General features: G+C 45.7%; 1 protein-coding gene across 1 annotated transcript in view; it reads left to right on the top strand.

Annotated features, from left to right (window-relative positions):
- Veph1 (ventricular zone expressed PH domain containing 1) overlaps positions 1 to 25,403 on the top strand; it is a 118,179-nt gene that overhangs the window by 53,924 nt on the left and 38,852 nt on the right. Inside the window, exons 7-9 of the mRNA XM_042685563.1 lie at positions 9,792 to 10,012; positions 18,830 to 19,039; positions 20,567 to 20,964. Of these exons, the coding sequence (XP_042541497.1) occupies positions 9,792 to 10,012; positions 18,830 to 19,039; positions 20,567 to 20,964 (829 nt within the window). The remainder of the gene's footprint in view (positions 1 to 9,791; positions 10,013 to 18,829; positions 19,040 to 20,566; positions 20,965 to 25,403) is intronic.

The raw sequence follows: 25,403 nt of genomic DNA, 5'->3' as shown, positions 1-25,403 counted from the left end.
ATGCCAGGACACTGACACACCATACTTGGTCTAAGACACTAACACACCATGCTAGGACACTGACAGTGCTAGACACTGACACAGGATGCAAGGACACTGACACATGGTGCTAGACACTGACATACGATGCCAGGACACAGCCATATAATGCTAGGACACTGACACAGGATGCTAGAACACTAACACATGGTACTAGACTGCCACACGATGCTGGGACATTGACACATGGTGCTAGACACTGACACACGATGCTAGGACACTGACACAGAATGCCAGGACACTGACACATAATGCTAGGACACTGACACTTGGTGCTAGGACACTGACACAGGATGCTAGGACACTATCCCACAATGCGGGCTCCTTCTCACAGGGGGTGTCTCAGATTAGGTCCCATCCAAGTAACATAACAGAGGCACACAGACACTGCCAAGTGTAGTGCAGAGAGAGCTGGTGGCAGGAGCAGCTGGTTGTGAGGAAGGTGGGGTCTGCAGAGAAACTGGATTGTGTCATAGCTACTGGGTGTCAGGATCTGCTTCCTGAAGGCAGCCTCAGTCCTGAGAACAGCAACTTGGCATCACCCACCATGTCAGCAGAGTCTGCAACTCAAGTTCCCTAGGGTGCATGCCCCAGGTGCCTGGCCTGGCCCACGGGTGTGCATACATGCACGGCGTGCTCACACTCACATACCACTGGAGCTTGCTTTGGGAGACGTGTTCATTTTCACGTGAAGAATCAATGAACACAGCCCAACCTGCACACTTGTGGAAACGCCACAGGAAAACCCACCGGTGGTTATCATAACAAAACAGTATTTTTGGCTGGGGCAGGATAAACCATACTTAGGAATACACAAGTTTAGGGATATTGCTCACACGTTCTCTATGTGGGCACTGTAGGAGCAAAGAGAAATAAGATGCTACCTTTTGAGAGGCTGTTGGCTTCTTTTTTTGTTTGTTTGTCAGTTGTGGGGCTTGAACTCAAGGCCTGAGTGCTGACCCTGGCCCTCTCTGTGCTTAAGGCTAGCGCTCTACCAATTGAGCCACAGTGCCACAGTGCCACTTCCATTTGAGGGGTTAATTAGAGATAAGAGTCTCACAGGGGGACTTTTCTGCCCTGGCTGGCTTTGAACCAGATCTCAGCTTACAGGTTACAGATCTCAGATCTCAGGTTTGCTCGGGTTTGTGACGCTTCCTGTGCATGGCTGTTGGGGTTCTCTCCCCACCCCCGCTTCTATGATGGTTTCACACAGAATGTCAGGGGAAACATAGAAGCCCATTCCTCTTGCTCAAGTTTCATATGGAATTGTTTAAAATCTTACTTGGCTAATCAAATTCCCAGAGATCCCTTCAGGCTGGGACAGACAAATGTCACCATCCTCGAGGCCTTATTACAACTCACTGCCAGAACAGAGGATGAGAACACCTGAAGGCAGAAACACTTTCTAACTATAATTCTATTGCTACTATTAAAGTGTTGGACAGAGGAGTTGCCATTTGGTAAATCAGGTAATGAGTACATTGCCTTTTGGACAATGTCACCCCTTCCTTCACTTTTCCCCAAGTTCCTTCTTCCTGTCCATGCCCACGGGTGGCGTACTTCATTTTCCACATGGTATTTATTGGACATTTGTTCATCCACCCTCCCTCCATTTCTGAGAGCAGATACGTTTTCTGAAGAGCTATGAATGCTTTTTGGACTGGTATATGTCAGCCTTCATTGTCTGCTTATCACAAATGTAAGCCTTGATTTATTTTGTGGGGATTGGTGGTGGTTCATAAGGTCTGGACTAACGCTCTATAGGGAAGACCCTTAGCGGGTACCAGTGACTTACACCGCCATTCTAACTGCTTAAGACAGTCAGGAGGATTGCAGTTTAAGGCTAGCCTGGGCATATACACAGATGTCTCTTCACCCAACAGCTGAGGATTGTGGCATGCTGCTTCTATCCCAGCTCTGAGAAGAAGCCTACAATACCCAGATGTGGTCCAGCTGTGCACCAGGCAGGAAGCAAGACCTCAAAAAACAGCCATGATGTTAGGCATCGGTCCCATTAACAGCAATTTCCTTCCTCCCTCTCTCCCTCCCTCCCTCCCTTCCTCCCTCCCTTCCTTCCTTCCTTTCCTCCTCCCTTCCCTCCTCTCTCCTTTACCTCCCTCCACTCCTTCCCTTCCTTCCTCTCTCCCTCCTTCCCTCCATTCTCTTCCTCCCTCTCTCCCTCCCATTCTCCCTCCCTTCCCTCCTTCCCTTCCCTTCCTCCCTCCTTCCCATTTTCCCTCACTCCTTCCCTTTTTCCCTCACTCCTTCCCTTTTTCCCTCCCTTCCCTCTCTTCCTTCCTTCCTCCCTCCCTCCCTCCCTTCCTTCTTTCCTTCTTCCCTCCTTCTTCCTTCCCTCCTTCCCTCCTTCCCTCCCTCCTTCCATTCCTCCCTCCCTTTTTCCTTCCTTCCTCCCTCCCTCCTTCTTCCTTCCCTTCCTCCCTCTCTCCCTCTTTTCTTCCTTTCTGTCACTTCTCTCTTCCCTAAAGCAGTTAAGGCAGATCACAGTGAAAATCCAGTTTCTATTAGAGTAAATTTTGTCATTTTGCTCCTTTCTCTAATGAGCAGTAATGAGCACATGCTTTTTGCCCACTTCTTCCCTTATTCCAGAAGCAATTCTCTTTCTCTCCCTGTCTCTTTCTTTGTTTCTCCTCAAACCAACCAGCTCTGGCCCCGCATACCTAGCCAGGGGCCTGTGGTTACTTTTCTCTCGGCTCAATAATTATACCACATTTGTTAAACAGATACTGTCTAATCACCACCAGGCTGCTGCTTCAAGTTCTCAAGATATTTTTCAATACTGAGTTCCCTACGTTCTTTCAAGAAGTTTGCTTAGTTAAAGCAAAGGGAATAGTGGAACCTTTGTTCTGGGTAATCAGTGAGAGGTCATTTGCATGAAGGGGTGGGAGATTCCGGCTCAGAATAATCCAGTCTGGGACCCTTGAGCCGACACAAAAGGTTTACCTTTAAGAGGCTCCGTTCCCAAGCCCTGGGTGAGTAGAAAGAAAATCTGAACTACACCACCTCTAAACCTTTTACCACCCACAAAACAGCACTGCATTCAAGGCTCAAACTAGACTGCTACAAGCTTTAAAATCTATTTGGGGATCCATGCAAGGCACAAATGCTGGAAAATAAACTCTTAGCACAAAGGAAGGGACTCAGGTATTGAAATGTAAATACGGCCACACTGAATAAATGCTCTGTGGGGTAAATTTAAAATGGGAAAATTTGATTTGATAGTAGTTCATGTCCAGCAGTTTTGCACCTTAAGAAGTAAGAAATGAAAACTGACTTGTGGAATTTAAAATCCTTTGTACAACTACTTCATACGTATTTTTAAAGGAACCTGAAAAAAAAAGGAAAGAAGAAATTAACCAAAATGAAGTGAAAACATGATGTTGCCTCAAAGAGCATGAAGTTAAATTAATACATGAAGTCAACATTAAGTTACTAAGTTTATTAAATTCTCAAGTTAATAACTCACTATTAACATATTGACTGAGGAACTGAACACAGTAAGCCAGCTTCTACATACTTCCATTTCATCCAAACTTTTTTTCGAGTAAGATATATAGTAAGAATCAGATTTAAGTAAGTCTGTGTCATATTGCTTAATAAGGAAAAAAATAACACCTCACTGGATTTCCTACACTAGTGGGATTTCTTTAGTATTCTGTGCCATGTACATTGCGCTGAATTGACTCCAATTCAGCCTTACTTTTTATCCTGTTACAAAATCCGAGTTTCATACAAAACAAAGGGTACATCTGTTCTCATCAGCTGTTTCTTAACTTTTATTACTGGAACTTATTTTTTAAAATTGTTTTGTGCAGACAGCGTTTTTCACTAGGCATGATTTATTACCCTGCCACGTGCCCCAGAGACTTCTTTCCTGACGCCCTCAAACTGAGTCAAAATAATAAAGGGAGTAAAGACTTCCTTCCCCATCTGACTGAGTGATCAATTAGGGTATGGAAGCATGTCTGTGCTTAAAGTCAATTTTATCAATCATCGGGTAGAAAATATGTTCAATTATCCCAGGATAATATAGAAAACAATTGAAGTGTGATTGAAGATTGTCACTTGGAATGCTATCTTAAAAAATCAACCAGGGGCCAGTGGCTCACGCCTGTGATCCTAGTTACTCAGGAGGATGAGACCTGAGGATCTTTCCTGCCAGCTCAGGCAGGAAAGCCAGTGAGACTCTTACCTCCAATTAACCACCAGAAAACCGGAAGTGGCGCTGTGGCTAAAAGTCATAGAGGGGGCTGGGAATGTGGCTCAGTGGTAGAGCGCTTGCCTTGCATGCCTGAGGCCCTGGGTTCGATTCCTCAGCACCACATAAGCAAAAAGAAAAAAGCCAGAAGTGGCGCTGTAGCTCAAGTGGTAGAGCGCTAGCCTTGAGCTGAAGAGCTGAGGGACAGCGCCCAGGCCCAGAGTTCAGGCTCCACGACCGGACCCAGAAAAAAAAATTAAAAAAAAAAAAGTGGTAGAGTGCTAGCCTTGAGCAGAAAAGCTCATAGATAGTGCCCAGGCCCTGAGTTCAAACTCAGGGAAAAAAAACAAAAAAAAGCTCAAAATTAGGTGACTTGTACCTAAAATAGATACTGGTAAAGTTTGTGTCTGTTTGGATTACCTTAGCACATAAAACAGGATTCCAGGCAGTTCACACTCTGTGTGTTCTGTCCAACCCTTGAATATGATAAACTAACATTTGAGACATCTTTCTTTACAAGCTTTGCACATTTTATGCTGGCATTTTAAGACCAGAAGAGTCTTATTCTTGTTTGCAAGGTATATTTTTTCAAGAACTAAATCTATTGATTAAAGTGTATGGATCCCAGGGCTGCTGGACCTTACTGGCTTGTGTACTTCAATAGCAGCAAGATTTTGCAGAATTGACTTAGTTTGATGAAACAGTAGAGATGATTTTATGAAATCTCCATCCTGAGTACATATGTTGTAATATTCTGAGGCTAAATAGAGTGCACAATACCTTTTTTCCTCATTTTTTTTCTGTGCTAGTACTGGGCTTGAAGTAAGGACCTTGCAATCTTTCTTGATGTTTTCCACTCCAGGCTGGTGCTCTACCACTTGAGCTACACCTCTACTTGTGACTTTCTTTTTGGTGGGGGGGGTCCGGTAGTGGGGCCTGAACTCTGGGCCTGGGTGCTGTCCCTCAGCTCTTCAGCTCAAGGCTAGCACTCTACCATTTGAGCCACAGCACCACTTCAGGCTTTTTTTTTTCTGCTTATGTGGTACTGAGGAATCGAACCCAGGGCCTCAAGCATGCAAGGTGAGTGCTCTACCACTGAGCCACCTTCCCAGACCTACTTGTGACTTTTTGATGGAGATAAATTTCGAATGGCTTTTTCTGCATAAGCTGGCTTTTTAACTGTGATTATCAGATCTTAACCTCCTGAGTAGTTAGGATTACAACGTGAGCCACGAGTGCATTGCTTGGCCCAGGACTTCTGAAATACAGTGTTGCCTTAAGGAAAAAAAAAAAAAAAAAAATATATATATATATATATATATATGTATGTATATATATTTGTGACTTTGACCTAGTAGCTCAACTAGCTATTTCCTTCACAGAATAGTTTTTACTTGGAAGAATGTTCGATAGATAGCCAACAATTATTGAGTCTGGATATTTGGTAGATATTATCTGTTAAAGATATGAAGTGAGCCTTTACTTCAGCCAAAACCACTAACATGACCTCCCTCTTCCTTCAGGATCCATGAGGTTTGATTCCAGGACCCCCAGGGCTGACAGAACCCAGATGCCCCATTCTCTTGTATAAAATGACATAGTATTTACATGTCACCAGCATACATTAAGTCATTGTCTACCTTAAATCACTTCTAGATGATTTTTAGCTCCTTACATGCCAGGTTGTCCTGTAAGAAGCAGTGCGCTGTATTGTTTGGGGAACACTGTTGGGAACCAGATCTGACTGTGGGCTGTACAGATGGGCCGTGTTTGCTCTGCACCTTTGTGATCTGCTGTTTGCTGAGCCCACAGATTTGGAAGGTGGCTACAGCACACCAGGTGCATAGCACAGAGAAAACGTGAGAGGGGAAATGAAAATGTGAGTTTGGGACCATCTGTGCCCACCAGTCTAAAAGCGGCTTACCAGTGCTTATCCGAGGACTGGCACCATTAATAAACTTGTGGTGTGGGGTTAATCTAATGAAGCTCAGGCTTTGGAAGTCCAGCCTAACAGTGAGCAAGTATTTTCCCAGATGACTAACGTCATGCACAGAACAAAATGGAGCCATAGACATGAACGGAGCTTGGTCCAAAATGCTAATAATTCATGTTTCACATTGCAACCAGGTTCTAAGAAACTATTACCTATTGAGTTTTGGTGCAGCATCCAAGAATATATACACATCTGTTTGGATAATAGGCCTTCTTTCCCCAGCTTAAGGCCAGATTTAAACCCACATACAGAAGCAGATATGAGAATCCAGCTGGTGTCCATTCTGGTAGCTACAAAAGAGATTTGCACAAATGAATAAAGAGACCACTCTCCTTGCCCCATAGTTGTTTTGGAAAATATGAATTTTTTTAAGCTGGGAATGTGGGCACATGCTTCTTTGTCTTCTAAGAGTGTGCTGATTCTTTTGAATCTCTCAGTTTTAATTTCCAATGTGGTAAATGCCCGTAGATAGACAAAATGTCTGCAGGGCTCTGAGGAAGGAAGAGGGCTGGGAGCGTGACTCAGTGGTGGGGTGCCTGATCTCACTACAGCCAAAATAAATCAATAGAAGTTAAGCGAGGAAGGGGGCCTAAAGCCAAAAGGTTAAAGAACAGCCCATCTATTTGTTACTTCCAGAGTGTACACGATGTTTGTGTAATAAACCAAACCCAAGTCAGCAAGGAGAACTAGGCCTGTGCAGGCCCAAGCCATGGGGAAAAAGGGGCTGGCTTGTTGGTGGGCGGGCCTGGGTTTGTGAGGGAGAGGCACAGGGAGAGAAGGGACAGTCTCAGGAGGGGGTGCACATGTTGCTTGGAGCAAAGGGGACCTTTCTACCCGTGCCTCAGTTTCCTCCTGACAAATGGCAGCAGTCCATGCTTCTCCAAGAACTGCATGAGTGAACACTGAAAGCTTGGTGCTTAGATTGCTCTGGGTGGCTCTGCTGTTGTGGTTGTAATAATAATAACAATAACAATAATAACAGTAACAACAGCTTGGTGTCAGGTTCGCTATGAAGGCATGCAGCAGGGCCTCAGGTGGGGTGTCTGATGGTAGAACACAGCCTCCAGCTCCCAGAGACAAAATACCTTGGGGCTGAGGAAGAAATGAGAACCTCCTCGCCCCATTCTTGCACTAGCATTGCACTCTGTGCTCCAGAAGCTCCAGCTGTTACCCCACGAGGCTCCTAGGTGCACCCAGGGACTGAGAACAGGCCGTGCCAGGGTGGCCCAGATTCCTGTGTCAGCACCAGAAAAGTCTCCATTTTTCTTCTTCCTCAACTGTGATTAATCTTCCTTTCAGCTCAGTGAAGTTGCCAAAAGATCATCCAGAATTATGTCGATGTCAGCAAATACCCATGCAGCCAGCCCACCTTTACGAGGACAGATGCTTCCAAGAAAGGCCTTGCCAGTTTTCATAGTGAGAGTTACTTAGGTTTTGTTTTTTTTTTCAGTGCAGGGCCTCACACATCTCTAGTCCAGGAACAGTTCCTAATAGGGGAACAGGAAACTTTCTAGAAAAGTAAATGACATGACTGTGGCTTGACTTAAAAAAAAAAAAATTATATATATATATATATATATATATATGTGCGTGCGTGCGTGTGTGTGCGTGTGTGTGTGTGTGTGTGTGTGTATAGAGAGAGAGAGAGAGATGTTGTTATTGTAAAGGCGATGTACAGAGGGGTTACAGTTACACAAGTCAGGTAAAGAGCACATTTCTCTCTCCCAGTTTTCTTTCCTGTCCCCACCCACAAGTTGTCTAGTTCATTTTCAACAGTGTGTAGTGAGCACCACTGCAGCATTTGTTCACCCTCTGTCCTCCATTTCTGTGCCCTTTAATTGCTTTACCAAAGACATACAAATGAACATACAGGACAAAAAGGAAAGAAAAACAGCAATAAATAAATAAATAAATAGGGAAAAAACTATTTCCGGGAGTCCATTTCAATAAGTATTATTCTGTATGATCAGATGCACATGGGATTGTGCCTTTCTGTTCCTTCCCTAAGAGTGTCCCCCTTTGGTCTCATTGTGTGTGACTGGCCTGGCTTTTTTTTTGGGGGGGAGGTCTGGTTGTGGGGCCTGAACTCTGGGCCTGGGCGCTGTCCCTCAGCTCTTCACTTGAGCTACAGCACCACTTCTGGCTTTTTTTTTTCTTTTTGCTTATGTGGTGCTGAGGAATTGAACCCAGGGCCTCAGGCATGCAAAGCAAGCGCTCTACCACTAAGCCACCTTCCCAGCCCTGGCCTGGCTTTTTTAAATGTTGGAGCTAAGTGTCATATCTCATGCCCGTAATCCTAGCTACTCAAGAGGCTGAGATCAGGAGGACTGAAACTTGAGATTAGCCTCTGACCAAAAACGTTAGTATAAATAGAGGAATTTCAGTTTAGGCTGGGCCATGATCCTCAGATCTCAGTTTCCTAACTAGCTAGGATTACAGGTTCAAGCCACTGCTACCTTGCTTGGTTTTTTGTTTGTTTGGTTGGTTGGTTTGGTTTGGTTTTTTTGTCATGGGGCTTGAACTCTGGGCCTGGGCGCTGTCCCTCAGCTCTTCAGTTCAAGGTTAGCACTCTACCACTGGAGCCACGGCTCCACTTCCGGTTTTCTGGTGGTTCATTGGACATAAGAATCTCACAGACTTTCCTTCCTCAGGCTGGCTCTGAACCTTGATCTTCAGATCTTAGCTTCCTGAGTAGCTAGGGTTACAGGTGTGATCCACCAGCGCCCTGCCTGTGTGGCTTTTACACAGTTTCTAAAAACCACGAACTAAAGACTAGGAAACTCCACTGCTAGAATTTTCTTTGTAGTAAGTACAGAAATCCTTTGCGACCACATACTTCATTTGTAGGGTCATGTTTTGGCATGTCAGTTTTGCTTGACTCAATTAATTGGGGCGCATGCACACGTGCGAGCAAGCACACACACACACACACACACACACACACACACACACACACACACACAGAGGAGAATGCTTAGTTCTTTGCCAGGCCCCAGTAACTGAGCACTGAGGAGGCCTCTCTGGGAGTCTTGGCTGGCATCTTAACTGTTAGAGAAGTCTAAAGTAAACGGGGCTCCTTCAAGGCAAGCACGCCCCTCTGGTTGGCCTGTGCCATCCAGAGTCTGGTACAGGCATACCATATCTGTTGGGTGATTGAGTGAAAGCATAGGCAAGCCAACACACATGACCCCGGAAGTGTTTACAGGTGTTGATCATTTAAATCTAACTTCCACATATGAGAGAAAACATGCAAACAGTGTAACAAAATAGCAGGAAACTGAACCATGTTTTGTCCGGGTGGGAGGAGGAGACGAAGGGAGAGGAGAAGGGAGAAGAATGCAGTCATAATATTCAGTGTACACATGTGAGCAGGGAACCAGGAAATGGGGTGGCGGGGTCAGGAGAGGTGGGGGGAACCATGGACGGGGTGATACACTGATCAAGAAGCCTTGTACTCATAATCTGACATGTTGAGCTGGAACCCCTTGGTACAACTACTTAAAGATAATATGTTTTAAACTCTGCCCCTTGCGGTGCGGTCAGGAGCGAGCACGGAGCTGCCTGCCGCCCCTGGTGAGCCAGCTGGCCAGCGCTGAGCACTCATCCCACCACCTCCTCCTGCTGGAGATCAAAAGCATCACCGATGCCTTCTCCTCCATCCTCGGCCCCCACAGCAGAGACATCTTTCGCATGAGCAACAGCTTCGCCACCATCGCCAGGCTCCTTTCGCGACAACTGGGAGCTGCCAAGGCGGAAGGCAGCAGGTGAGCAGAGACCTGCTGGGCCCCAGGCCCATGCCAGGGAGGGGCTGGGCACATGCAGACCGACCCCTGGCAGCAGACTCCTCTTCCCACGGGCTGGGGCGCCCCAAGGAAGGCCAAGCCCACATCCAAGCAGAGAGAAACTTCTAGATCAGCTGGGTCATATGCCAGAACTTTGCTACCTACTCAATAAAAGATGTGCAGGATACAGTAAAGTAGTAAGAGTGTAGTGCAATAGTCATGCTGTTCAATACTTCTTTATTTCTTCAGCAAGCATTTGATAAGTACTTATTATGCACCAGGTACACAATACGTGAAGAGACTGAACATATTCTCGCCTTTGCTTGTTAATAAAGGAGATAAATAGTTAAATAATTAGAAAAATCTAACTTGACAGTAGTGGAAAGTTGTTGATGAAATGGCTTCAAAGAACTTCAGGCATGCTGAATGGAAGCCTCTTCCTCTGTCTGAAAGGGAGCTGAGATCAGACAAGACTTGGAGGAGGAGATGTTTAGAACTGAACACAGACTGCATGTGCAGAAGCAGGTTTGTTTAAGACCTGTGTCACCGTGAGTGGCTCGGGTGTAGGTTATGAGAAGGACAGCCACTGAAGACACTGCTTTTATCCTGTAGGCTATGCCATGTCTTCCTGAGCTCCTAAGCGTGGAGCTTAGGAGCCCATTGCTCTGGCCTCTGGCCTCCTTGCGTAAACTGTCTTGAGAATCAGCTAGGAGTCAGGGGAGATGGGGAGGGACAGGACGGTGTCCACATGTGTGAGTTGTGAGGAGGTGGTGGGTGAACCAGCAGTAGTCTGGCTGTGCCAAAACCAGGGTACCTGGAGTTGATGCAGTGCACAAGACTGACCTGGCAGTAGCTGGAGCTTTGGAAAAACAAGGGAGACCTTGCAAAAGAGAGGGAGGGAGGGAATGAGGGGTGAAAAGGAAAGAAGGAAGGAAGGGAAAGGAACGGCAGAAGAAAGGAAAGGAGGAAGGGAAGGAGGGAAGAAGAGAAGAAAAGAGAGGAAGGAAGGAGAAGGGAAGGAGAAGGAAGGAACTAAAAACAGAAAGCAAGGAAGGAAGGGGAAGAGAGGTGGAAAAGAAGGAAGGAACTGAAATGTGGCGTGCAGGGCCGTGGGGCTGTGGCTGGGTGACAGGTTGTGCCTGTGTAAGCCCCACCCCCCCCCAGTAATTCCACCCCCAGCACCACACAATAAAGGTCACCCCTCACCCCGCCACCTCCGCCTCACTATATCCATTCAAAACACTTCTCAGCCTGCACCCCCTCTCCCTGTCAGTCTCCATCTAATGGATGCTAATCAAGGGGCAGGAGCCTCCAAGCCATTGTACGGCTGCTCAACCCCCTTGGTGGGTTGCTAGGGTTTCTCTTCCATCATCCCCCCCCCACCTCCATGACTGTCACAGAGACCATTGAGTCCCAGTCATTTCCATCTGTACCCCCAAGATAGAAAGGTCTATACTTTTGTCTACAGCACACAGCAAAACCTGATCCTTACAATTAAAGAGGGAAAGAATAAGCGACGAGATGTAGAAGGGAATTAAAGATGATAAAATACAAAACAAGATGTCATCTCATTTACAAATGTGACACTAGCTCAGCAGGCCAGATTTTTAGACCTGAGGCCAAAACTATTCGAGTGTTCAAAGAAAGCCCATTAGCCTCCCAGAGAGAATGAGAAAACAAGCACTGAACTTTCTTTGTGCCAAACGTTGCTGAGTAGAAGTTTCTCAAGCTGCAGCAGGTGAGAATGTGTTTTTCCTGTTGCTCCATTCTAACAAGTGTTTATTTATATCTAAGTAAAATGTGTGTCCAGACATACTGGACATTGTATGCATGTATGAAAATGTCACAACGACCCCCCAACCTTAGATGACCAATATATGCTAGTGAAAGTATTTATTAAAAACAAAAATCACCTTGTAACAAAGAAATAACCAACAGACACTAAGTCACAGGACAGCCAGGGCAGAGCATTTGGACTTTGAAATTAATTCTGGAGAAACAAAAGGGTGCAGCCGCCTTTGTGGATTGCCAAGATGGGGAGTGGGGGAGGGAATTGCCCCACCTGAGGCTGAACAAATTCTACAGAGCCTGCTGGGTGGTCTTTAGCCATCCCCTGTTTGTCAAGGCCAGGAAGGAGAGCATGGCGCCTGGCTGCTACCGGGTGAATGGCCGGCACCAGTGTGCTGCTATGGTCAGGCACTGAGAGCAGTTTGCTATAAGTTTTAGGAGATCAAGCCCAGACCCCAAATGGGCTTGGGAACTGTGAGGAATGGAAACTGTGGACAGAAAGAGATAGGGAAGTAAACGAGAAACCGGAAAAGAGAGTGAGACAAGATGAGGAAACAAGAACAAGAACAGAGGAGTAATGCTCCAGCCTTGCTCCCTAAACTTTTGACTGGGCTAAATGATAGATACATACACACATACATACATATGATAGACGATAATGACAAACATGATAATGAACAACATGATAGACAGATACACACATAAATACATACATATGTACTTACGGTAGAAGATAATGAGAGATATGATAGATATGATAGGCAGATACATAGATAAGTAGACAGATACATACATACATAGTTATGATGATAATGTTGACATGATAGACACATGGATAGATACATAGATATGATAGATGATAGTGATATGATAATGATAACATAGATAGATAGATATAGGATAGATAGGGTGGACAAGCAGACAGACAGACATAGATTCATTAGAGAAATTACACATAAGAACTCCCACTTATGGGGCTGGGAAGGTGGCTCAGTGGTAGAGCGCTTGCCTTGAACTGAAGAGCTGAGGGACAGCGCCCAGGCCCAGAGTTCAGGCCCCACAACCGGACCCAAAAAATAAAAAATAAAAAAATAAAGAACTCCCACTTTTTCAGGCAAGCCATGTGTACACAGGAGAATTCGGATTCTTTGTGAGCGGGGTAATGCACATGGTGGGTTCAGGATGTCATAAGTGCCATGGGTGTTCTGGTTAGTGTGGTCCCTGCCTAGGACAAGCTGACAAGCGCTACCCAACAAAGCTGCTTTTCAGAACGAGTTTTCTAAGGAAGAGGTGTATCTTGAAGAAAGAAAACTGGAACAGCCCTGTGTGTTCCTCCCTTCTCCGTGGTCCCCACTTCATTTTCGGCCCCTCTGGGAGCTGCAGGATTAAGTCTGGTGAGAGGCTCTGCTTAGGCTCCCCGGGGATTCATTTGTCCCCTGGCCATCCTCCTCCAGTGGGCCAGCCAGCGCTGTGGGCTGGTTTGCCTTCCTCAGATACCTGAGGAATTCATTCATTAGCCAGCAGGAGCTCCTGCTGTAGGCTCGGCCATAGCGATGGGCCGGCGAGGCCTGGGCTGCTCTGCAGAGTGTGGGCAGAGGATGTGGGCAGCCTGCTTCAGAGGGAGGGTGCCTGGCTGCTCCCCCGGGGAATAGGGGAAGAGGGCAGAGCCCTTCCATGGAATGGGGCAAGGCTGAAAATTGGTGGCCAAGGGAACTGCGCCTGGGAGACCCCATTTCCACACAGCCCAGACTTCTAGACAGGAAGGTGACCAGGAGTCCAGCCCTCTCCCACCAGTGAGGGGTGGGGGACGGGGTCCAGCGGCTTGGTATTTCAGCCCGACCTGCCCCCCACCATGGTCCTTGTTCTTTCTGTCATCTGTCATGTTTGGATTTTATTTTCTACTATGATGTCATTATTTTATATTCTGATAGGGGATTTCTGAACATCTTCTCAGTTTGGGTAACAAGAAGGTGCATAATTCCTTTCTCCAGTTTTATGGAACGCTTAGTGACTTAAGACTCCACTCTGTTGACCCAGAGAGACCAGGATAGGGTCATTCTTCCTGGGAACTAGTCTTCCTAGTCACCATACGAGGTGTGACTTAGTCCTGCAGTAAACTAGGAGAAGCCCTGGGGCTGGAGGACCGGATGGAGTGAGTGAGGTGGGGAGCACATTCCCTCCACTGCCTGGCTGACCTGCAGCCAGTGCCACATCTCTGCTCTTCCCCTCCTCTGGCTTACAGGGACCCGCTCACCCAGCTGTGTGAGAAATCATCCCCGCACCGTGGCTCTGTTCCACGTCTCCCAGTGCAGGCCTGAAACCCCAAAGAGTACCTAGTACCAAGCACTCTTTCAATAGATAGATAGATAGATAGACAGATAGATAGATAGATAGAGATAGACAGATGATAGAGGGATAATAGATGATAGAGAGGTAGATGATAGAGCTAGATCTATGGATAGATAGATATATGGTAGAGGGATAATAGACAGATGATAGAGATAGATAGATGATAGAGGGAAGATAGGTAAGTAGAAGATACACAATAGAAGAAAGATAGGTTGTGGGGGAAAGATAGGTGATAGAGATGGATGATACAGGGATGATAAAGAGATGATAGAGCAATAGATAGGGATAGATAATGGATAAGTGGATGATAGAGAAAAGATAGATGATAAAGAGATGGACAGACAGACAGACAGTTTTTTCCAATACACATATGCCTGTGATAAACTTCATATTATTAACTTGGAAGCATTTGGAACAAACCATAAGTAATAATAAAATAGACCAAAATTATGACCTCCAACTACAATGGAAGCTATCTGAGCCTGGTCTCTCTGGTCCTGTCAGAATATCTTATTGGAATGCCTTTTGCTTTTTCCCTTCACTATGAAGTGAAGGGGAGGGAGGCGGAGCTTAACTGCTCTTAAAGGTAGACACAAAGTAGCTAGCAGGTGATGACCTACACCGCGCTGCGCGGGTATCCTGGGCTAGGGACATTTCTTGTCCCTGGTGAGGTGGAGCAGGGTGCCTGATTTCATCATGCTTCTCAAAAGGGTGTATAATTTTAAACAAATGAATTGCTTCTGGAATTTTCCACTGAACATCATGGGCCACTCTAACCCCAGAAAGCAAACCTCAAAAAAGTGAAGCACACATGCCCTCAAGTCCTTGGGCATGCGTGCGCACAGGTGATTTTACACAACATGTCCTCCAGGCCAGAACTACTGGAGGTATGACTCAGACCAGCACCCCGCGTACACAGTTTCAAACCAGACTGCAGCAGAGTGAGTGCAGACACTGAAGCCAGAAAATGTGCATTTGGAAACACCTGCAGCGACTCGTGTTGCTGCCACATGCAGCGCTCACGCAGGTTTTGCCTTCTGTATTTCCACGCTGCAGACAGCTGAGCATCTGCATGACACAAAATTGGCCCTTCCTTGTACAAGGCTTAATACTTTTGCCTAGTTGTAGGAAATCCCTCTCATGATGTACGATTGTTCCAAAGTCAGACTTGCAGTGCCATGGGACCGGCCTCCCTCGGTCAGCACACGAAGAAGCCCCCCAGTGAAGGCAGGGTGCTCTCTGCTCCTGGGGTTTGAGCAGGCACCACCTGTCTTCCAGACTTCACTTTGCCTGCACACACCTCCCTCTGTAGGGTCCACAGTGGGAAGCAAACAACTCGGGTTTTCCCACTTGAATTTTTCTCTCTCTGTGGCCTCACTGTCCAATCTATTACCTCGAGTGATGCTTTTAGAAACCCAGCAATGCAATCATGAGTACCACTTTAATTTAACAAAAATGAGGATTGAGTGATTTTCCCTTGCACAAATAAACTGCACATGGGAGCTGTGGGTGGGGTCTTGGCACCCTCGGGTTAGGAGCAGCCCGTGTCTGCATGTCATCTCTTCCATTTTGTTGTGCTGGCTTGTTTTCTTGCAAAGATGGAGATTGAACCTAGGCCTCGTGCGAAGAACAAGCCCTGAGGCCCCAGCCCTTCTAGAAGATTCAGGTGGATAGATAAACTGAGGAGGCAGTGCTTCTCAGAGAAATGCTACCCCAGGCAGGCCCACACTCGGACCCCAGGGTGAGGGCACATTTGCCCATCTCTGCTCTTACCTACTGAGTGATCAGAGACAGAAGACCGTGCCTGGGCCCTCGGTCATTGCATCCTCCTCCTCCCGCAAGATTCCCTCTGCACAAGCACAAGTCCTGGACACGCAGCTGTAAGCCAACATTGTCAGATATTAACTCAGGTCATTCGTCTTTGATTTGGGAGCCAGTCTCTCCACTCCTGCCAGCCTTATAGTCTTTCTCTCAGTTTAGGGAGAGCAGAAAGCTACCCAAGGGCCAACTTGTTTCTCATGAGAGGGAGGGGGAGTGGTTATTAGCCTTCTCCCCACCCACCCCTCACCCTGGTCATCCCTAGAGGTAATTGTTTAAACTTTACTTTGGCAACTGAGACCAGAAACCATTCAGACTGGAAATCATCGGAACCTCTTGTCATGTGGTGTGTTGAGTTAAGGCCAAGTTAATATTGAGGGGATTATAGAACTCTGGCAACGCTTTCTGTAAAATTACCTCTGGAGTTAGAAGTGACAAATGGAAAAGAAATAGCAACCCCTGCCTGGGCCCAACCCACGGGCCAGAGCCCCACAAATAAACATCCACAGGGCTGTGGCTCCACCGGCAATTGTACATTCATGACGCATTCCCTTCTTTGGAAGAGGAGCAGGAGAATTTGTTTATCTCTGGAAAGCATCTCTGTTTTCAAAGAGTCATTTATCATCCTCTATTCTCTCTCTTTCTGTCTGTCTGTCTCTCATTCTCTCCTCTCTCTCTCTCTCATATCTTTTTTTTTTTTTGTCGGTCATGGGGCTTGAACTCTGGGCCTGGGCGCTGTCCCTGCGCTCTTCAGCTCAAGGCAAGCGTTCTACCACTTGAGCCACAGTGCTACTTCCGGTTTTCTAGTGGTTTATTGGAATATGAGTTTCACAGCCTTTCCTGCCCCGGCTGGCTTTGAACTGTGATCCTCAGATCTCATCCTCCTGAGTAGCTAGGATTACAGGCGTGAGCCACCAGCGCCCGGCTTCTCTCTCATATCTTGGGGCTTGAACTCTAGGCCTGGGCACTGTCCCTGAACTCCTTTTTGCTTCAGGCTTGTGCTCTACCACTCGAGCTACAGCACCACTTCCATCTTTTTCTGTGATTAACTGGAGATTAGAGTCTCTGGGACTTTCCTGCCTGAGCTGGCTTTGAACCACAATCCTCAGATCTCAGCCTCCTAAGTAGCAGAATTATAGGCATGAGCCATGGGGTACCTAGCTCTCTATTCTGTTTTAAAAGTAAGAAGAGGAGGGGCCGAGGAAGTATTATAACGCAAATCCTTTCATCTATAGTTTCCCAACCTTCTAATCATTACAGGCGTGATGATTAGACCTACCTCTGGCTATGGCTGAGTGCATGCAGGGGGTTGATGCGCAGCCACAGAAAGGTCTCTTTGAACTATCCTGAGACTTATGGCTGCTGCTGGCTCTCCACTGTCCCCCTGCTCCCGACTTCTGTGTTCTATAATGCTCCAGATAACAAAAACCAAGGACGGAGAGAATTCTACTCAACAGAGCCTCTTGTCAGTCTCACGTCTGCAGACCATTTCTTTGGAGAAGACATTTTATTGTTGTGTCTTCACTCTTCCTTACCACCTGGGGAATGGGCCATGCTCCTGGGCCTCTGCCTCGGGAGCAGGAGGCAGGGTGGAGGAGAGGGCAGCTGACTTCCAACACCACCGCTTGCTCTTGCTCACTTCCTCTACCCACTGTATAGACACAGGAACAGAGCAGAGATATGCTTCCTGCCTGCCCAGAAGCAGGGTTTAGCTCAGACCTCACAATTTAAAACACCTGAAAGCCACTTGAATTTTAGAGAGAAAAGTTTTTGTGTTTTTACCATAATTTTAGCATTAAAAAAATACATCCTTAGGATGTCCCTACAAGGGAACATACAAAAGTAGTGACAAATATTGATCAACAACAACATTTAAAATATACAAAATAGTTTTGTTTTATAAAAATAAATAGGTATGGTTAGATCCTGTAGTCTGTTAATACCTTTGCTCTGAGGGAGGTGACTTAATCAGTACCTAGTGGTTTATCAACTCTACCATAAGCCAGGTGGCCAGCAGCTCACTCCTGTAAGAGCTGGTAAGGTCCCCACTGAAGGGCCAAGCCAGACATACCTACAACACCGCCTCTCACCAAAGCTGGAGGTGCTCATGCAGAGCCATTATGGGAAGCATAAAACAGGCGGATCATAATCCAAGCTTGGGCCTGGGCAAAGAGTGAGATCCTGCTCAAAATAACCAGTGCAATAAAAGGCTGGACACATGGCACAGCAGTAGTTCAAGGCCCTGAGTTCAAAGCCCAGTACTGAAGAAAAAAAAAAAGCAATCAAACAAAAAACTGCTATAGAACTACTCTATTTGGAACTACTAATATCATTTATGGAATATCTCCTTTCCCCAACATCTTCAATTTTAGACTTTTCTTGCTTTAAGGATAAGCTACACTAATTTCTTTAAAATTAACAAAGCTGGGAACTTACAAATCCACATGAAGTTTACTTCTCTCAATTTTAGTACAAATATATCAGCACATGTAAACTTGCTAGATAATATGTGATGTGAATTGCATATTTTTGGAGCATTCTCAAATCAGAATATAGTAGAATAGTCAAATAGTAGAGTAGTCTTAAATACTTCACCATGTGTTTCTAGTACAAAGTGGACCGAAACACCAATGTTCCCCAATTCTTTGAGCATAAGTTATATACAAGCAATTTTGAAGCTCTATGTCTCTAATGGACACTCAATAAATACTTGATAAATGGGCAATAAGATACTATCACCCAGCAAAAACCTAGCTCTGAATAAAAGGCAGTTAAGTCAAGAAAGTCGCCACTCTGAAGGCGGAATGTGACCATCATCTAACTTGATCCTTTCTGTTCCTTTAGGATAAAAACCAGCTCTGATGTTGCATTTCCTGAGAAACTGGGAGAAGCCAAACTCACAGCAGCTGGAAATAAAGACGATGAAAAGCTGCAGGTGAAAATCCAGGCCTTTGAAAACAAAATGAATGCCTCCATCAATAGCTCCGGCTCTATCAGGCGATACAGTTTGGGCCATGTTTGCAAGGAAGAAAGAAAAAGCATGAGATTCAACAGGTATGAATTTTATTCAGCTCATTATTTAAAGCATGCACTTCATGTTTGCTATTGGTTCTGTTATTCATGGTGTTTGGGGAGTACTTTTTTTTTTTTTTGTCAGTTGTGGGGCTTGAACTCAGGGCCTGGGTGCTGTCCCTGAGCTTCTTTATACTCAAGGCTAACACTCTACCACTTGAGCCACAGTCCACTTCTGGTTTTTGAGTGGCTAATTGGAGATAAGAATCTCCTCAAATAAAATAAAATAAAATTTAAAAAAAAAAAAAAGAATCTCACGGTGGGGGGGAGGCTTGGGAAGGTGGCTCAGTGGCAGAGCGCTTGCCTTGCATAAGCAAAAAGAAAAAAGCCGGAACTGGCACTATGGTTCAAGTGGTAGAGCGCTAGCCTTCAGCTGAAGAACTGAGGAACAGCGCCCAGGCCCAGAGTTCAGGCCCACGACCAGACCCCCCCCCCCAAAAAAAAGAATCTCACCCGGACTTTTCTGCCACAGCTGGCTTCAAGCTGCAATCCTCAGATCTCAGTCTCTTGGGTAGCTAGGATTATAGGTGTGAGCCACGGCACCTGGCTGGGGGTACTTTTTATGCATCTATTACCACCCAAAGTTCTGCGCTTTTGTGGGTGAAGTATTAACCATAATGTTATCCAAGCTCATTACTTTAATTGGGTAATAAAAAGGAAAGACAAACCTATGGGTTTTTTTTTTATACCTTTTGAATATAAGCATATGTCAATTTTGTTTTTGTTTTTGTTGGTTCTAGGGCTTGAACTCAGGGCCTAGGCACTGACTTTGAGCACCTTTCGAAGCTAGTGCTCTAACACTTTAAGCTATTAGCACCACTTCCGGTTTTGTGGTGGTTAGTTGGAGATAAGAGTCATGCTGACTTTTCTGCCCATGCTAGCTTTGAGCCGCAGTCCTCAGATCTCAGCCTCCTGAATAGCTAGGATTACAGACCATGAGTACAGGCACCCAGCTACATATACCACTTTTGAGAATGATTGCCAACAGCTTCTCTTGACAGCTGGTGAAAAATCAGAAGTAAAACTAGAAAAAGAGCCAGGTACTGGCAGCTCATGCCTAGAATCCTAGCTACTCAGGAGGCTGAGATCTAAGGATGGAAATTTGAAGCCAGGACAAGCAGGAAAGTAAGTTGAGACTCTTCAATTAACCACCAAAAAGCTGGAAGTGGAGCAGTGGTTCACTAGCCTTGAGAAACAAAGCTCAGGGACAGTGCCCAGGCCTTGTGTTCAAACCCCAGAACTAACATTGAAAAATAAATTAGAAAAAGAATAAAAATATATAAAGTCCACTTCAGAGCCAGTTTTGCTATGAAATTGACTTTTAAATCTTGCTTTTGGGATGATTGAGATTTTCAAAGATAGGATTTATTACATCATGGGGGGGAGGGTGGTCAATGAATCATTCTCCTCCCTGGAGGCAGTAAATATTTGTCCTTGTGTTAAGATTTCTTTTCCTTTGCAGAGTGTGATAACCAGACTTGTTTAACTATAGGGCCTTCTGTCTCATAGGTCCAGAAGTTTGGCTCTGCACACCCTGCTCTCGAAGGGCATGAGCTCCGATGACGGGGAGGAGGAGGAAAGGACTGAGCCGCCCACCAGCCTCTCCCTGTCAGAGATAAACCCATGGGGCCACAGGAGTGACATGCTGGCCCTGAAGACTGACACCCACCAGCCACCACTCAGAAACCCCTCGGCTTCACACCCAACCATTGCACAGATAGAATCAGAGAATCTGACAGAAACAGTGCAAGGGAAGTCTCAGGAAGCAACTCCAGGGGCCACCACGAGTCCTGCAGAATATCAAGATAAGCTCTACCTGCATCTGAAGGAAAACCTTAGTGCCGTGAAGGCCTATGCCCTGGAAATCGCCAGGAAGGTCCCCATTCCCGATCAGTGCACCATTGAAGGTAAGCACTCCCACCGACCCATCCATCCACCCATCCATCCGTCCATCCATTGTTCCAAGCTTGAGAAATTTCACATGGTCAAGAAAACACAGGAAATCAAACCACATGAATGTGGTACAGTTTAGCAAAGTGGATTCTTTTGAAAGTATTCCACTATCTTAATTACTTTTGTTGTTGTTTGTAAAATTCTTCTTCATCCTTCAGCTGGTCATTTGAACCTACTTGGGAGCATCAGGCCACTAACAGATTTTTACAATCATGATAAATTATTTCTAGTTACACATCTCCAGAGTGCATAAAAATCCTGGAAAGAATCTGGGCACCAGTGGCTCCTACCTATAATCCTAGCTACTCAGGAGGCTGAGATCTGAGGATTTTGGATTAAAGCCAGCCCAAGCAGGAAAGTCCATGAGACTCTCATTTCCAATTAACCCCCCAAAATGAAGCTGAAAGTGGAGTTGTGACAAGTGCTAGAGCACTAGCCTTGAGAACAAAAGTTCAGAAACAGGCTGAGATTTGATGATCACTGTTCAAAGCCAGCCTGGGCAAGGAAAGTCTGTGAGACTCTTATCTCCAATAAACCATTAGAAAACCAGAAGTGGCGCTGTGGCTCAAGTGGTAGAGCGCTTGCCTTGAGCTGAAGAGCTGAGGGACAGCGCCCAAGCCCAGAGTTCAAGCCCCATGACCGACAAAAAAAAAAAGAAAGAAAGAAAATGGCAGCACCATGGTGGGGGTGGTGTAGGAGCCAGTCAGCAAACCAAGGACACAGGGAAAGCAGGGTGCCAGGGACAGATCTCCCTTGAGAAACACAATTGAAGGTGGCACCTGAAAATAGCAGAGGAAGTGGCACCATGGCTCAAGTGGTAAAAGCACTAGCCTTGAGCTGAAGAGCTAAGAGATAGCACTCAGGCCCAGAGTTCAAGCCCCATGACCAACAACAACAACAACAAAAAAAAAAAATTAATGAATGAAAATAGTAGAATTTTAAGTCCTGACAGGATTAATAAGCTGATGGTGTCTTGGGCAAAAGAAATCATTAGTAATATCAATCCTGTCTCTAATTACAACATGGCTATGTCTCATCACAGACTTGTTTTGTATTCTTTTATGTTTTAACTTTTCTTACCTGTATTGATAACAAGTTTCCTGGCAGTCTTTTTTTTTTCCTTTTTTTTTTAATTGTGAAAATACTGTATAGAGGGGTTACAATTACATGGGCAAGATAATGATCCTGGCAGTCTTATCCGATGAGCCCTCATCCTGCCTCTGGGGAAAGGTGGTGATTTGAGAGGTGGGAGCTACCGTGACAGAAGACCCCAGGCAGGCTCACCCTTCTGACTGAACTGGCTTAGATGGATCAAAGGCCTCTTTGGCTCATTTGGACTTTCTCTGGTGATTCTTAGACCTGATCTTCCTTGTACACACCGGCACAAAGGCCCTAGCACTGTGGCTGAGTTTGCTATCCATCACAGGCTACAGCCAAGGTTCCCCTCCAGAGAAAAACACAGCCAAGAGAGCCATCCAGTTCATCCTCACCCGCGACTGACTCTCGGGGCTTGGTAGGAGAAGGGCTGTTTACACTACTCTACTTTCTGCCCTTTCCTACTTGGGGGTTGGGGGGGTGGGAGTGGATCTGCGCCAATTGGAGGCTTGAACAGCTCATAATAACACCAGGTTCTTCAGCACCTCTGTGGAGAACCCTGGCCCTTTCAAAACTGCAATAACTTGGTAAGGCTTCCTAAATTCTTCAGGAAAGGGCCAAAATAAAAGTAATATTGCTCCTAGCAAGTGCTGCTGTCATCTGAGCTCCACAGGAGATAGAGATGAGAAAGGTCAGGGTTGCAGACCAGCCAGGGGCAAGAAAGTTCATGAGATAACCCCCTGCCACCTCAACAGAAAAAAAAAAAGAAAAAGAAAAGAAAGAAAAGAAACGTTTGGATTGGCTGCGCATGCCTGTCATCCCAGCCATGGTGAGAGCAGAAGGAGGGGATGGTGATCAAGACAGCCAGACAAAGAGTGAGACCCTGTCGCAGAAACAATCAGAGCAAAGGGCTACGGTGTGACTCGCACAGTAGAGTGCCGGGCTGGCAAGAAAGCCTTGCGTAGTAGTGCTCACATTCAGGATTTTATTATGATAGCGTAGGAATACCTACAATCAGCAAACCCAGTCAGATGAACTCTTTAGAACTGATTATTTTTCTAAATATCTATCTAAGGCACAAGTTGAAGAATCTAATGCAGGAGAGGCTGAGTAGAGGGGATCTACAGCAAACGTCAAGTTAGATACATTTCCATTTGCCAGAATAATTTGTGTGCTTGTGGGTTTACATTTGGCCCAACCTGTGAACTGCTTGCTACAAAATAGACTCCACTCTTGTGAAAATGTGGGCAAAAGTCTGCAGATAGTTCAAGCACCTAGTTGTCATAAACACTTCTTACTGCCTTGAATTATTTGGAGAGTCAAAATTAGTTGGTGACTCAAATAACTTGGATTTTTTTCCCCCAAAATAGTGAATGAATCCATCATCTTTCCTTTTGATACTGATATTTCTTATCAGGGATGACCTGGAACAGAGTGTATATTTTTTTAAGATGACATTTTGGGATTCATTCATATGTTTGCAATTTCCTTGGTAAGTCCTTGCATGGGGGATATGTGTAAGGGATGGAAGATTTATTTAATGACTCAACTGTCAATACATTCACAAAGAAAGGACACAGAGTGGTGGCAGAGATTGTATAACTCATTCAGGGAAAGCCAAGGTCATCTGGCTGGTACAGTTTTGCTTCCTGTCATAAATCACTCAGCACAGTAGGGTTCTGCTTCTTCCCTTCAAAACTTACTGGGATACGATTTGGGCTTAGAAATTGTGTTCTGTTGAAAGTAAGATTCATATAAAAGAAACTTATCTCATCTTTATTGATGAATCTATGCAAACCATTTAAGAAACAAGAGCAAAGCAAAGTCATGTCTGCAACGCTTAAAGTTAAAGAGCTGCCAGTAGGATACAACCACAGAAAATAGTTCCATATTGAGGCTGCTGTGTCTCTCTTGCAAGAGTAATTGAAGGTTCACCAGATGCTGGTGGTGCTCACTTCTCTAGTCTTTGCTCAGAAGGCTGAGATCTGAGGATTGCAGTTTGAAGCCAATATGGGTAGACAAATGCGAGAGATTCATCAATTAACCAGCAAAACACTGGGAGTGGAACTGTGGCTCAAGTGGTAGAGCACCAGCCTTGAGTGGAAAAGCCAAATGAGATCAGAAGGCCTTGGGTTCAAACCTCAGTGCTGGCATGAAGAAGAAGGAAGAGGAGGAGGAGGAGGAGGAGAAAGGGGGGGGTGGGAGAGAGAGGAGGAGAAGACAGAAAGGAAAAGAAATAAAATTAAAGGGAAAAAAAAGAAATTCTCTTGACATTAGGCTTGTCCACATGAAAGGAAAAACTGGCCAGGCACCAGTGGCTCATGCCTATCATCCTAGCTACTCAGAAGGCTGAGATCTGAGGATCATGGTTCAAAGCCAGCCCAGACAGGAAAGTCCATGAGACTCTTATCTCCAATAAACCACTGGAAAACTGGAAGTGGCACTGTGGCTCAAGTGGTAGAGTGCTAGCCTTGAGCTGAAGAGCTGAGGGACAGTCTTCCGGCCCAGAGTTCAAGCCCTATGACCAAAAAAAAAAAAAGAAAGAAAGGAGAGAGAGAGAGAAAGAGAAAAAGAGAGAGAGAGAGAGAATGAGAGAGAGAAAGAGCTGAATTGGACTGTTTTGACCTACAAAAACAAAAGTTTCATAGAGTGCAGGCTGACACCCCATAATAAACGGTGCTGAGGGGCGAGGTGCTCAGAGCCAGGACGATGCCGTAGAGAGGCATGGGGACACAGCCGCCTCCCTAACCCAGCTGGCCACTTTCTGCCGCTGATGCTGACCACGGAGGGACAGACGGGCCTACAGGTGGCCCCTGCAAACCAGGCCAACCCCAGGTCTTCCTGCGGTTGGGTTGGGTGACATTTTGAACATAAAAATAGGCTGGTATTGCAAGTCAGTGTATCCTCCTGAGCCTGGAGGTCGCTGGTTTGGTTTCCTGGGCTCAGGAAGTTCTGTGTTCCCCGAGCAGAGGCAGGCTCCGGGTTGCTCTGCTTGATTGATTGCTTCCAAACAAGACCGGGAGGACTGAGTGCATCTGACAAAAGGTGCCTTAAAATTCGGAATCATTGGTATTTGTTCATGTGAACAAAAATGATTGGAGGAAGAAAAAAATGCGCACAATAGTAAAACAGAACTTTGAAAAACCTAGACCATCACTAGAGTTCCATAGAAGCTCGTAGAAGAGCTTCTAAAAAAATTTTTAAACCCTTCATCAGTGTTACTTTGGTTTACTTTGAAATATTTCTTCATTTGGGGGAAATACATTCCATCTGTCTAGACTATCAGTGAGCCTGATTC

The sequence above is a fragment of the Dipodomys spectabilis genome, unplaced genomic scaffold (assembly GCF_019054845.1).
Source record: "Dipodomys spectabilis isolate Male_0828 unplaced genomic scaffold, ASM1905484v1 ptg000095l, whole genome shotgun sequence".
Classification (NCBI taxonomy): Eukaryota; Metazoa; Chordata; class Mammalia; order Rodentia; family Heteromyidae; genus Dipodomys; species Dipodomys spectabilis.
This window is presented reverse-complemented; position numbering and strand designations above follow the sequence as displayed.